We start from the raw sequence: 14,253 nt of genomic DNA, 5'->3' as shown, positions 1-14,253 counted from the left end.
ACACTCCTGGAAATTGAAATAACAACACCCTGAATTCATTGTCCCAGGAAGGGGAAACTTTATTGACACATTCCTGGGGTCAGATACATCACGTGATCACATTGACAGAACCACAGGCACATAGACACAGGCAACAGAGCATGCACAATGTCGGCACCAGTATAGTGTACATCCACCTTTCGGAGCAATTCAGGCTGCTGTTCTTCCATGGAGACGATCGTAGAGATACTGGATGTAGTCCTGTGGAATGGCTTGCCATGCCATTTCCACCTGGCGCCTCAGACGGACCAGCGTTTGTGCTGGACGTGCAGACCGCGCGAGACGACGCTTCATCCAGTCCCAAACATGCTCAATGGGGGACAGATCCGGAGATCTTGCTGGCCAGGGTAGTTGACTTACACCTTCTAGAGCACGTTGGGTGGCACGGGATACATGCGGACGTGCATTGTCCTGTTGGAACAGTAAGTTCCCTTGCCGGTCTAGGAATGGTAGAACGATGGGTTCGATGACGGTTTGGATGTACCGTGCACTATTCAGTGTCCCCTCGACGATCACCAGAGGTGTACGGCCAGTGTAGGAGATCGCTCCCCACACCATGATGCCGGGTGTTGGTCCTGTGTGCCTCGGTCGTATGCAGTCCTGATTGTGGCGCTCACCTGCACGGAGCCAAACATGCATACGACCATCATTGGCACCAAGGCAGAAGCGACTCTCATCGCTGAAGACGACACGTCTCCATTCGTCCCTCCATTCACACCTGTCGCGACACCACTGGAGGCGGGCTGCACGATGTTGGGGCGTGAGCGGAAGACGGCCTAACGGTGTGCGGGACCGTAGCCCAGCTTCATGGAGACGGTTGCGAATGGTCCTCGCCGATACCCCAGGAGCAACAGTGTCCCTAATTTGCTGGGAAGTGGCGGTGCGGTCCCCTACGGCACTGCGTAGGATCCTACGGTCTTGGCGTGCATCCGTGCGACGCTGCGGTCCGGTCCCAGGTCGACGGGCACGTGCACCTTCCGCCGACCACTGGCGACAACATCGATGTACTGTGGAGACCTCACGCCCCACGTGTTGAGCAATTCGGCGGTACGTCCACCCGGCCTCCCGCATGCCCACTATACGCCCTCGCTCAAAGTCCGTGAGCTGCACATACGGTTCTCGTCCACGCTGTCGCGGCATGCTACCAGTGTTAAAGACTGCGATGGAGCTCCGTATGCGACGGCAAACTGGCTGACACTGACGGCGGCGGTGCACAAATGCTGCGCAGCTAGCGCCATTCGACGGCCAACACCGCGGTTCCTGGTGTGTCCGCTGTGCCGTGCGTGTGATCATTGCTTGTACAGCCCTCTCGCAGTGTCCGGAGCAAGTATGGTGGGTCTGATAAACCGGTGATAATGTGTTCTTTTTTCCATTTACAGGAGTGTATATATATCCCCTTGACGGATTTTTATAATTGTGGTGTTGTCGCAAATTTTTGGGAAATGAAAGATTCCAGCGTCTTGTAAGCTTTGTTAAGTCGGTCTGTATTCTATTACTTTGCTTATCACGTGAACCACGACAACATTGTAACACATTACGTGAGTGACTTACATATTTCGATCTGATTGCTAGTCATCCAATGCATAAATAATTTTACCTTTGTTCACCTGTCTTGAAGTTTTGCAAGTATAAACTTCTACATGGCATGGTTAGAAAATAGTGAAACGACATTTCAGTGGGCTAAGAACTATTGCTTATCATCGGAAATGATTCATCAGAAACGAAACACTGTCCGAACAGGCCTTGAAGGCCCAACAATGCCGACCGACCGCCGTGTCCTCATTAGCACTTAGATGCCACCAGATGCGGTTACGGAGGGGCATGTGGTGAGAACAACGCTCCCCCCCCCCCCCCCCCCCCCCAGCTGTTATCAGTTTTCGTGACCGGAGACGCTACATCTCAGTCAGGTAGCTCCTCTATTGTCCTCACAAGAACTGAGTGCACCCCGCTTGCTGGCAGCACTCGGCAGACCCGAACGGTGGCCCATCCAAGTGTTTGTCAGATGCGACAGGGCTTAACTTTGATAACCTGACGGGAAACGGTGTTAGGACTGCGGCAAGGCCGTTGGCAAAATCAGTCACTGCAAAAGGAAAACTATCCATGCATGATTCGTTTCCTCTCCTTCTAAGTTATAAAGAGCAGTAGAACAAGTTTCATCTGCATATTGTTTTATGTTTTCTTCTTCATACAGTATTTTCTGTATATTTATTTATCTCTTAGGTGAAGTTTCTATTGTGTTCACGGAAGATATGAGGTGTGTTATCCCTCTGAAATCAAGGCATAATACGAAGATGAGGTGCTTAATTAATGTTATCACCTAAAATATTACTCCTGCTCACACACTGCTATAAATATGTGCTAGGTATACGATAAATTTGATGATGAACGCACGCGTGCGCTGTTTCCACAGAGCCCCGACAGCAGCTCCGTCCTGAACAGCGTGTCCTATCTACCCACACCCGGCATCCAGGTCTATTTGTACTGCTGGAGTGCACACAACGTCCTCGAAGAGGTAAGGGAAGTTCTGCAACATGGAACACGTGAAACGTAAGTTTCCATGACTCATAAAATGTTCAAACAAATTGGACTACCGCCGATATTTTGACGGGTCCACACATAGTCGTTTTCAAGGCATAAAAGAGGGCTGTGTAGAGAAATTTAAAACTTCAGTAAGTGGGGGACGGGGATATCATAGCAGTACATAGTCTGAAGTTTTATATATCGTCAATATTGATTACTGCCGGATGACCTGATGACTAGGTGGTATCAACTGACTAGGTAATATCAACCGTTTCTGTCTGTTGCTTGACGATGTCAGTATTCACAATCGCTAACTTCTAACTTTCGTCATCTATGGTATTGTGTTAGTGCTAGTTTCATATTACGTGTTTGTCTTTCTGGGTGTGCCGTATCACCGTTCTTGGACAGCGTACCTCCGCATATCGAGGTGCTGGCCGTGGTGGCCGAGCGGTTCTAGGCGCTTCAGACCGGAACCGCGCGACTACTACGGTCGCAGGATCGAATCCTGACTCGGGCATGGATGTGTGTAATGTCCTTAAGTTAGTTAGGTTTAAGTAGTTGTAAGTTCTGGGGGACTGATGACCTCAAATGTGAAGTCCCATAATGCTCAGAGCCATTTGAACCATCTGAGCATACCAAGGTCTTAAATTTTCTTACAAAGCGCTCTCTTTTCGTGTATGTGACTTGAAACCGAGGAGTTACGATCCTACCGAAAAATAGGTGGTTGTCGAACTGGCTTTGGTAGCGGGTACAGGGACCGTGAAAATGATTGGTTGTTAGCGTGAAGCAACCAGTACTAACAAGGGAATGGTCAGACTTGTCATGCCGAAACATGTACTGCTTTTTTTAGCACTGTTATTTAACTGTGCAAAAGGTCCGTATGCAAAACTGTAGCTGCTAGCATGAACTGGAAGTCACCTAAAAAAATCACGAACATGGCTGTGTTTCCTGCTTGGCGCTTGCAGTGACGGCTGGCCACCCCTGGAAATGGCGAATCGCGAGCGTTGTGCGCGTGGTCGGGAGGTGCGGCCATCTTATCGCGGCGTTCACTAAAGAGGAATGTCGCTGCACGGTTTTGGTGGAAAGGGGAAACGAATATTCGTTTCTGCGGCATGCACGTCCTTTTAATTTCTGGTACTGAAACACGTCAGAGACGTGAAAGATGTTCTGTACATGTCCATCTATACTCCGCAAGCCACTTTACGGTGAACATTCAATCTCCCCTCCCCTGTAAATGTTTTGCTGCTTGCCATGGAGATATACCACAGACGTCAAATGAAGCAATCAACAGAAAACACGCGTTAAGACTATGTGTTGTGCGACATGGTTGTTAAACTTGTAGACGAGCATGTAAATGGCGCAGACATGTGGCTAGAAGCAACTGAAATACTCGATATTGCAGACTTTGAATCTACAGACGGCGAAGACACCGACGAAAGTTGCACTCATGAAGACTCTTCGAGTGATAGCGCCACGTACCATCATCTATTATCTCCGAAAGTAACACCAGCAACTACAATTACCTTATCAGACAAAGAAAAAGCGGTGACGTATTGGTTGAACGGAAGTGGTAAGAAACGCCTACGTGTCAGTACTGTTCAAAATAAGTATCGCTTTGTCCATTCTGAACGTGAATTGTATAGATGGAGAAAGGAAGTCGCTGGACGACGTAAGAGTCAACTGGAAATTGCGACGGAGATAAATGCGCGACGTTTTTAAGCTGTTTACCGATGCCAAACAACAGTCATTTAGTGTCAGCGATACAACTTTGCGTGATTGGGCGTTAGAGAGTGCCAACGCGATAGGCGCTAAAGAATTGTCAATGTTGGATTAGTCGCTTCAAAAATCACATAAAACTGTGGCAAGAAAAATAACAAAATTTGTATCGAGAAACAGGTCGGAAAATGAAGTGACCCAAATCGAAATGATAGAAGCTTTTCTTACGAATGCAAAAAATAAGATCGCTAGTTTTAGTGAATCGTACGTGTACAATGCAGATCAGTCAGGTTTTCAAAAAGAAATGGGTGCGAAAAGAACACTGTCATTCAAATGCGAAAAACATATTGAGGCGATTGCGCAGTCCACGACTGCACTCACCCATTCATACACTATAATGCCCATAATTAGTCTGTATGGTTCATTGCTCCCTAAACTATATGTGTTTCTTCAAGAACCAACTGGAAGTTTTGGACCACGTGTCAAAAGAACAATGTTCTACGCAAACAATCTTGTGGTAGACGTATCGAAGTCTGGAAGAATGGAAAATGGAAAAGTTACACTTTTCATGTCTCATGATTTTCTTCCGTGCTGGGGGAACAAATCTCTTCGCCCTCTAGATTCGTGGTCAGATCATAAAAGGTCTGATTCATTAAATGCTGTACTTCGAGCCCAACCTGACAAAGAAGTAGAGATACTTCAGATTCCACCCGGAACGACGAACGTAATTCAACCTTTAGACAGAGAATTTTTCCGTCAGTGGAAGGCATTTTACAGAAAGCTAACAGAGAAAATTATTGTGTGCAGATCACTGCAATTTCCTGTCTATTACCGTGACAATATTCTCAAGCTGCAAACAGTAGTACATTATCAATTGTCCTCCCCACGGTTTCAGAATTTGATTAAATATGCGAGGCACTCCTCGAAATATACTGATGCTAGGCCTGATCCGTTGCTAACACCAGCCCAGTTTTCTCTATGGACATCTAACAACGTCTGTGATTCGCAGGGATGTCATATGTCGTCTTTGCTTGTACGTTCTTGGTGCACAAATAAAACTATGTTTTGTACATTGTATCAATATTTCTCATTTTTGCGGTAATTACAATAAATAAAATTTGGACGTGTTCTAAACCGTGCATTTATTTGTGTCTATTTGATAGCTATTTGGAAAGAACGTTATAGATAACATACCAGCCATATTTGTCAACGAATGTTTAATTATCATACGATCGCTTTCACTGGGGCAATCAGCTCCCACTGCTGTGACAAGAGAGCGGCGCGTAGCTAACGCCAGCTTGTTACTAGATGGCATTGGTATAACGTAGCGAGAGAGGTCAGGGTTGTACTAGGGGCAGTTATAAGTGCGGAAACCATGCGACAATAATGTCTTACTTCATAAGATTGTTTACAGACTTCCAGGTCATGTCAGCAGCTAAAATTCTGCAAACAGACTTCTTTTAATGTTAACTCACAGTAGTAAATAAAACCAACACAGGTTTCACATGACAAGTCTTACCATTCCCTTGTAAGAACAATTGATACCATGTCATTTTGGTCTGTTTTGTCAGTTGACGGTTATGTACGAGAGCGTGCTGAAAAGTAATGGCTCCGAATTTTTATGTGAAACTGTTAAAGCATTTCAATAAAACAAACGATATTAACATTCTACCTCTTTGTTCTTCATGTATACATATTTGCAGACCTCTGCCTCTAGAAGGCACCATATTGTAGTGTGTAAAATGGCGGTATGTATCGTAGCTACGTCGGCGTGTGACGAATAGCGTGGTGCAATCGAGTTTCGAATTCGAAAGGTGCCTCTCTTTCAGCCTTTCAGCGTGACAATGCCAGATCACAAAATAGCGCCACGACATCTGCAACAGTTGGACGCCTCGGGTTTCACTGTCAGTAATCATCCTCCATTTAATCCCGACCTGGCCCCATCAGATTTTCCTCTGTTTCCATACCTTAAACAACACCTTCTAGGATTCCACTTTGATAGCGATGAAGCAGAGCAAGTAGAGGTGAGGTTGTGGCCCCCGTCAACAAACTGAAATATTTTACAGTGACGTTATTCTGCCGTTGGGAGAAACGCGTTCGTTGCCGAGGATGTCACTTTCATAATGATGAAACTGTGCAAGCAGTCTCAAGTTTTATCGTGGTCAATATGTTTCATTTTTTAGTGTGACAAATACACCATCCCCATTTACAAAGAGCCATATGATGAAACTGTGCAAGCAGTCTCAAGTTTTATCGTGGTCAATATGTTTCATTTTTTAGTGTGACAAATACACCATCCCCATTTACAAAGAGCCATCTATATACTTTTTGGTCATCAGTCTTATGAGTGCTTTCCCCTCCTGAGCCAACTCATTTCAGAGTAGATTTGGTTAATTCTGTGGCTTCCCTTAGAGTTCTTGCCCTCTTCGGGTCCGTCTAGTACCATAACTTACGGCATGTCCCTTTATTTCGTTATCATCCCTAAGGAAAGCAGGCTGTGGAGCTGAGCAGGTGCCACCATCGTGTGTTGCAGGGGGCTGCGGTGTCGGAGGCGGCGTACGGCTGCTCGTGGTACAACGGCAGCCCGCGTTTCAAGCGAGCTCTCCGCATCGTCATGTGTCGCGCGCAGAAGCCGCTGGTGGTCACCGCGGGCAAGCTCTACCCCATCAGCAGGGCCACCTTTGTCTCGGTCAGTCCTACAAGTCTCTGCTGCGAAGCATCGAAAGTTGTTTATTTTGTGGCACAGTCTGACAGCAAAACGTAATGTAACAAGGTGCATCTTTGCTACGGAATCTGTTTCATTCTTGAGGCTCTTGACACAGTAGCCTGAAAGTAATCTCATTCCTGACTTCGTGTCCTTCAGCCTTATGGTACCCAAGGTAGCGGTTCAATTGTGATCACTGCATGTATCATCATAGTAGCGTTTTGGAGAGTGGTGGGTGATCATCAAGTGAAGTCCGATTTCTTTTTTCTTTTCGCTTATCTCCTGCAGTGTTTTTGTGGCACACTTGACCAACTCTGGTCATACAATAATAATCTCTAATCAAAAAGACATCAAATCTGCTAAGTTTGTTAAAATGTTCCCGCGTGTCTGACTCCACTAACAAGGGCACCGCGTCTACCCGTCATCACCGACGTCGGCCAAATTTATGGTGTATGTAAGGCTTGCGCATAAATGAAGTTACAGAAGTCAGAGCTCCAGATCGCAAAGTGTTTGGATAAAACAGTGTCTCTGGCGCGCATCGCGCGAGGCATAAGCCATTTATCTGAGTTTCCAGGCAGTGGTTGGCGTAGCGGAGAAAGCACAGAACAGTAATCGAAGGGAAGTGTGTTCGACTCTTTATGCGGAAAATTTTTCCTTTTTATTTTTATTTTTAACTTTACTTACACTGTAGATACGCCGAAATAATTCTTAATAATTGTATTTATTAGCATTTTTATAAAAGAAGTAACAGGAAATCTGAACGAAACCGGTGATACATATAGCCGCTGTTGTCTTGTAAGTTCCAGGTGCCGACTAATTATATTTCAGCGTGCAATTCAACATGATGTAAAACATTTGCCCACATCCAGGTACTTTCATTAAGATACTAGATAACCTACGAATTTTTACAAAATGTAAACAATCTGAAATAGAATTTCTGAGAAATCATGATTTGTAGAATGTAGTTCATGGTATTCTCTCCTACCTCTGTGAAAAAATTTCCGACTACGGAACTATTCCCGATATTCGATCTTTTTTTGTCTGTATTGACTGGGCTATTACGCCACCAGCATAGTCGGCTATTTAATTAACATTATTGATTTACGCATTCCCCTGAGTGTAATGGAAGGAAAACGGCTTCTGTGAGTGCTACGCTTAGAAATACAACTCGATTCAAACTTTACCTTTACAAAAACAGTAGTTTTGCCAGCAGGAGGGCTGGCGGATACAACTATATAACTGTTTTGTTATACTGTTAAAATTAACTAAATTTTCAGTTAAAACTTATACAAACATCAATTTTTTCAACTTGTGAGTGTTCCACTAAGCAGGTTGTGTAATAAGGCCAGTCAGTGAAGACCAAAAAGGTCAAATGTGGAAATACGCCCTACAGTCCCAAAATTTTGTACACTGGTGGGGCAGCGTGCCATGAACAGCGAACTAGAAATCCTGACTGGTGGGGGCTGAGTGTGGGAGTGGGAGTGCATTTTAAGAGCTTTTCTGTAAATTTTTCTTCAATAACTCGAAAACTACCGTCTCCGTGGAAAACATATACACACATATGAGAGAGACTCCCAATAACTGTTCAATTGCTGCTTCTTGTGACTATTGTATTCACAATCTATGCTGTGTATGCAACTTTTAAGTATTTGTCTACGTATAAAACAAACCAATTTTTAAATAGTGCTACTTTTTGATGTAAATTGATGTTTTTCAGCTGGTGAATGCCTCGTATACGTATTACGCTTTGCTGAGCCGGGTGCACAACCGAGGCTGAGTACGACAATAAGCTGTACTTTGAAGCAAATCTTTTGTTTATTGATTCACAATATTGTCAGTGGTAAATATGACGACAACACACATGACTCTCTCCAGTACAGGGATTAGTAAACCACGTGGGAAGGAAGACACAGTATAGATAAACAGTCGCTCCTCATGCACGAATGCAGAAATATCGTAAATGTACACATATACATGCGCTTATGTTTTATTTGAATAAAGTTAAAGCAAGTATCATAATATTGCTGTACGGCATCGTTATATTTACTCTACTATAAAATGGGTCTGTTTAGTCTCAGCTTAGAAAAAATCTGTCTTGCAATGATGCAACACTTTCTCTGACGGAGATAATTGTCACAGTTGGTGCCACTTTTCTAAATCATGATTTCTGAAATGTCCAGAGTTACTAATTATGGATGAATTGCTGTGACTACTCGAATTGTCTTAAGGATTGCACATATGATACACGAGAAAACAGAAAATGAAAGTACTCAATCCGAGACACACAAGTGCTCCAAGGACTCTACGCTGTACAAAGAGAATGAGGATGGAATATTTTAACACAAACTAAAACTGTCATAAAAGGGTTGTCGTAGTTCCTAATAAGCAATAATACCATTAAAGTATTGGAGCACTGTATTATAGTCATCCTTCGTTAAATTTACATGTTGAAGTGTAGTTAAAATGTTTACTAATTTTACGCAGGTCTCTGAAACAAATTTTTGCTGTGTTTCTATTTACCGAACAGTCAATGTTTTAAGATGATTTTTGCACTACACGAAATGTGTATCTCGTCACTTAACACGTATTCACTCAGGAAATGCTACGTTTCATTTTGAAACCCCGGTTTTTTCGTCGTGTAGTGTCTCAAGTCCTTCATAACTCTGCCACTGAATGTCTTGGAGATACCGTCCATACAAGTGCTTCACCGACTGAAATTCAACAGATCCTCAGCTGCTCTGATTATATCCAGCGAAGTACCCAGTTTACAATGGAAAACTCGCTAATTGGCTTTGTATCTGGAAGCAGTTAACAACAAATAACAAGTAGTTCCGAAGTGACACTAAATAGTAACAGAGTTATTGTTAAGCTTTGGTAGCCAAGATTACAACTAGAAGTGATGCTTTCCTTCAAAGCATTTTAACATTCTGGTGTCAGGCGAATCTACAAGCTGGGAGAGCTCCGTGAACGCCTGAGGAATGATCAAGCCTTGAAGGTATGTAGATGGTTCGCAATAACTTTGACGTAGCTTATACCTTGGGAGAACACCTTTGGTAATAGCCTCAGGCCCCAACGAAGAACGAAAGGTAATATTGCCACTACTTCTCAGTGCAGATGAGCTGTGCGTGCCTAGAACAAGGATTCTATCGCAAAATACAATACTGTGAGCAGTACGTCGTATCGCGCAAGAAGTTCCAGTTTCTGGTCTCCGATCCACAGCACTCGTAACTACAGGTATCATTAGAATAACGAGACTCCAACTATCCTGCCTCTGGTTCAACACTCCAAGAGCAATACTCGGCAAAATCTTGAGATTTTTTCCGCCTTATGCTCTTCGAACACATTTGTCACTGACTGCTGGAAACCCTACTCTAAAGAGCTGGTAAGTCTTCGAACGTTTCATTCGTGCATTTATATCTATACTCCGCTAGCTACTTTGTGTTATGTCACGTAGAGTAGTTTTTGTACAATTGTCATTTTTCCATTTCCTGTTCAAGTCAACAAATAACGAGCAGGAAAACTTGTTATTGATAAGCCTTCATGATTTTCTCATGACATACAAGTATTTATACGCTGTAGGAATGTATTCGTTGACTGTCCTAAGAACGTAGAGTCTCAGAATTTTAACGGTAAGCCAAAGCGACATGCGAAACGCCTCTCTTGTGGTGTTTGCCACTAGAATTAGACGGGAATCTCTGTGATAATTTCGCCCCTAATAGACGAAGCGGAAAGGACACGTGCGACTCCGGATTTTCTCCATTTCCTCTATCAGTCAAATCTTGTAGCAGTTCCAAAGTGATGGACAATACTCGAGATCAGGCGGGTGAGAGGTTCCTAAGCTAACTTTCTTCGTTGTGCACTAATCTTTCTAAAGATTCTTCTAATGAAGAGCATCAGCGTTACCAACAATTAGTTTTATGTGATTGTTCCACTTTTAATCGCATACTCCCAGACATTTAATGGATGCGATTGCTCCTGCTGCCTAGTCCTGCAAGCTGACGTCACTTGTGGACTCAGCAGGACGTTTGAAGTCCCCGGCATTAGTACTGGGCGATCTGGATGGTCAAACCATTCAAATTGTTCAGAATGTTCTTTAAACCAATGGCAAACAGCTGTGGCCCGCTGACATGGTGCAGTGTTATCCGTAAAAATTCAATCGTTGTTTGGGGGGGGGGGGGGGGGCATGCGAAGTCCATGAATGGCTGTGAATGGTCTCCAAACAGCCGAACATAACTATTTCGTCAATGATCGATTCCACTGGATCAGAGGAGCCAGTCCATTTCATGCGAACACTGCCCATATCTTTATGGAGCCACCACCAGCATATACAGTGCCTTGTTGACAGCTTGATCAATGGTTTCGCGGAGTCGGCGCCACACTCAAACCCTACCATCAGTTCTTACCGACTGAAAGCTGGGTTAATCTGGCCAGGCCACTGTTTCCAGTCGTGTAGGGTCCAACCGATACGGAAACAAGCCCACGAGTGGAGCTGGAGCGACGTCGTGCTGTTAGCAACGGCACTCGCATCAGCTCTGCTGCCATAGATCCGTTAATGACAAGTTACGTCGCAATGTTACAGCAGATACTTTCATCGTACGGCTCAGATGGATTTCTGCGGCTTGTCTGTTGGCTCTGACAACTCTACACAAACACCGCTGCTCTCTGTCCTTAAGTGAAGGATTTTCGGCCACTGTATCTCAGTGATAAGAAGTAATGGCTAAAAATTGGTGTTCTCAGCACAGTCTTGATACTGTGCATCTCAGGATACCGAATTCTCTAACGATTTGCAAAATGTAATGTCCCATGGGTCTAGCTTCTACTATCATTCCCAAGTCTGCTAATTGCCATTGTGCGGCCATAATCATATCGTAAACCTTTACATATGAATCACCTAAGTGTAAATGACAGCTCCACCAATGCACTACACTTTTGCAACTTGCTTATACGATACTGCGCCAACTGCACATGTGCATATCGCTATCCCTCTACTTGTACCAGAGTGAATACAGGATGCTTCAAAGACTTTGCATCATACGTCATGGAAACAATTTTTGTGAGAGACAACACTTTTCGTCAACACTAAGTGTCCTTTTGTACTGGTTATGGCCTTGAGCCGCAGCTGCAAAATACTAACGCGAAACTAGTAGAAGCCGACTTCGGGGAAGATCAGTTTGGGTTCCGCAGAAATATTGGAACACGTGAGACAATACTGACCCTATGACTTATCTTAGAAGCTAGAGAAATCAACCGTAGCTGAACGCTTGGCAGCCAAAATTTGTTTACAGCTCATTGAAAAAAGTAATCGTTATTATCACTCTGGAGGAAACAACCATTGACGACCAACAGTTACCAGCAAAACAAGACGTAGGTTCACTCAGCTGATGACCAACAAACCAGAAAAATATGGTCTCAGATTCTGGTTGGCTGTCGATGTAATGAAAAAGTGTATATGTAATGCTTTCCCATACCTTGGCAAAGAGGACATACCAAGAGAGAAGCAACCAATTGGGGAGTACGTCGTTTTGCCTCTCATGGAGCCATTTTTAAATTAAGGAAGTAATGTGGCGGCGAACAAGTTTAAGTCTCTCCAACTAGCTAAGAAATTCAAAGAAAAGACAGCTTCAGTAGTACGCACAATCAACAAGATACGTCATGAAATCGTCGATGAAATATGGAAGCCCAGTACAGAAATATGCTTCATTCTGAATCATCATGGCAACACGGACTGCAACATGACTGTACGCCAAGAAAAGAAGAATAAAAATGTTATTTTTCTGAATACACTGCATGCTGAAGTGGTAACAATCAAGGAAAGAAAAAGGAAATGTGAAACCATTATAGTCCACAGTGCAATAAAGTGTGGGGTGGATGTGGTTGAGCAGACGACCCGTAAATATACTACAAATGTTGCATGACCAATGCATGTCTTCTACAACATCTTGGACATGAGGACAATAAATGCATGGGTCACCTACAGTATAATAACGGGCAAAAAAATAGAAACGAACAAGTTCATAAGTTCATAATTTGGCTGACAAATGAACTCAAGGGAACGATAGAGCAAGAACATCAGACAAATGAAGAGAATATAGGACTGAAATCACCTAGAAAATGGTGTAAGTGCCAACTCAGCCTCTGAAAAGGCAACAAGACCAGAGAAAACTGTGTAATCTGTCACAAAGCAATGTGTGGAAAATGTGCGTGAAAAGCAGAAGTCACGTGTGCTAAGTGCGTCTGTCACTTTCCAACGACTTCGGTGAAAAATAATACAAAGCCGTTAGTAAAACGCAGTCGAGGGTAATGTGAACCAAATATACTGTCGAGGAGGTTGTAAACATATTTAATAAATGAAAATCTACAGTTTAGGAAACTTATCATCAGAAACAAGAAACGTGTAAGACATTTTGTTGTTCAAGTGAATAGGTAATTATTAATTATAGTGTTAAATAATTATTGTTATTACTAGAAAAAAGGTATGGATTGACAAACACTAAAACAAAGTACTTGTTTAAGTCAAATATGAAAATATTTTAGGGGGGGAGGAGGTAAAAATGATTCTTTTCCACCGTTTTAGGAACGTCAGAAACTCCACGGTTCTAGACATCTTCTGGGAATTCCATCATCAACTAGGAAGAGACTCCAATACCCTTTCTCTAGTAGATGGATCTAGTGGGACGCCCCTGCCCATAATGCTCCAATCGCATTCAACAAAGGTGAGATTCGGTGACCTTGCTGGCCGAGGTAGGGTTTGGCAAGCACAAAGACATACAATAGAAACTCTTGCCGTGTGCGGGTGGGCATTATCTTGCTGAAATGTAAGCCTAGGATGGTGTGCCATGAAGGAAAACAAAACAGGACGTAAAATATCGTCAACGTAGCACTGTGTTGTAAGGGCGCAGCGCACGATAACCAAAGGCGTCCTACAATGAAATGAAATGGCACTCTAGATAATCACACCTGGCTGTCGCGCCGTATGGCAGGCGACAATGTGGTAGGTATCCCACCACTATCCGGGACATTTCCAGACACGTCTTCGCTGGTCATAGGGTCAGCAGGACTCGTCACTGAAGACAACTCCAATCAATGAGGCTCCAAACCGAAGACGGTCTGGAGATGCTCAAGACAACGGTGGGATACCTACCTGTAACCCGCCATGCGTCCCGAAAGCAATCTGGTCCGGGGTGTCATTTCATTTCTTAGTAGGCACCTCGGATTATCATCAGCGGCACCTTTACAGCACAACGGTACGTCGAAGATATTTTACGCCCCGATTC

At 43.8% G+C, this 14,253-nt stretch overlaps 1 protein-coding gene across 1 annotated transcript in view; it reads left to right on the top strand.

The window, feature by feature from the left end:
* The window catches only part of LOC126335850 (odorant receptor 43a-like), a 72,266-nt gene extending 63,510 nt beyond the window's left edge, over window positions 1-8,756 (top strand). The window contains exons 5-7 of the mRNA XM_049999321.1: window positions 2,450-2,551; window positions 6,809-6,964; window positions 8,697-8,756. Coding sequence (XP_049855278.1) covers window positions 2,450-2,551; window positions 6,809-6,964; window positions 8,697-8,756 — 318 coding nt within the window. The remainder of the gene's footprint in view (window positions 1-2,449; window positions 2,552-6,808; window positions 6,965-8,696) is intronic.
* The last annotated feature ends 5,497 nt before the right edge of the window (window positions 8,757-14,253 follow it).

Source organism: Schistocerca gregaria, chromosome 2, assembly GCF_023897955.1.
Source record: "Schistocerca gregaria isolate iqSchGreg1 chromosome 2, iqSchGreg1.2, whole genome shotgun sequence".
Classification (NCBI taxonomy): Eukaryota; Metazoa; Arthropoda; class Insecta; order Orthoptera; family Acrididae; genus Schistocerca; species Schistocerca gregaria.
This window is presented reverse-complemented; position numbering and strand designations above follow the sequence as displayed.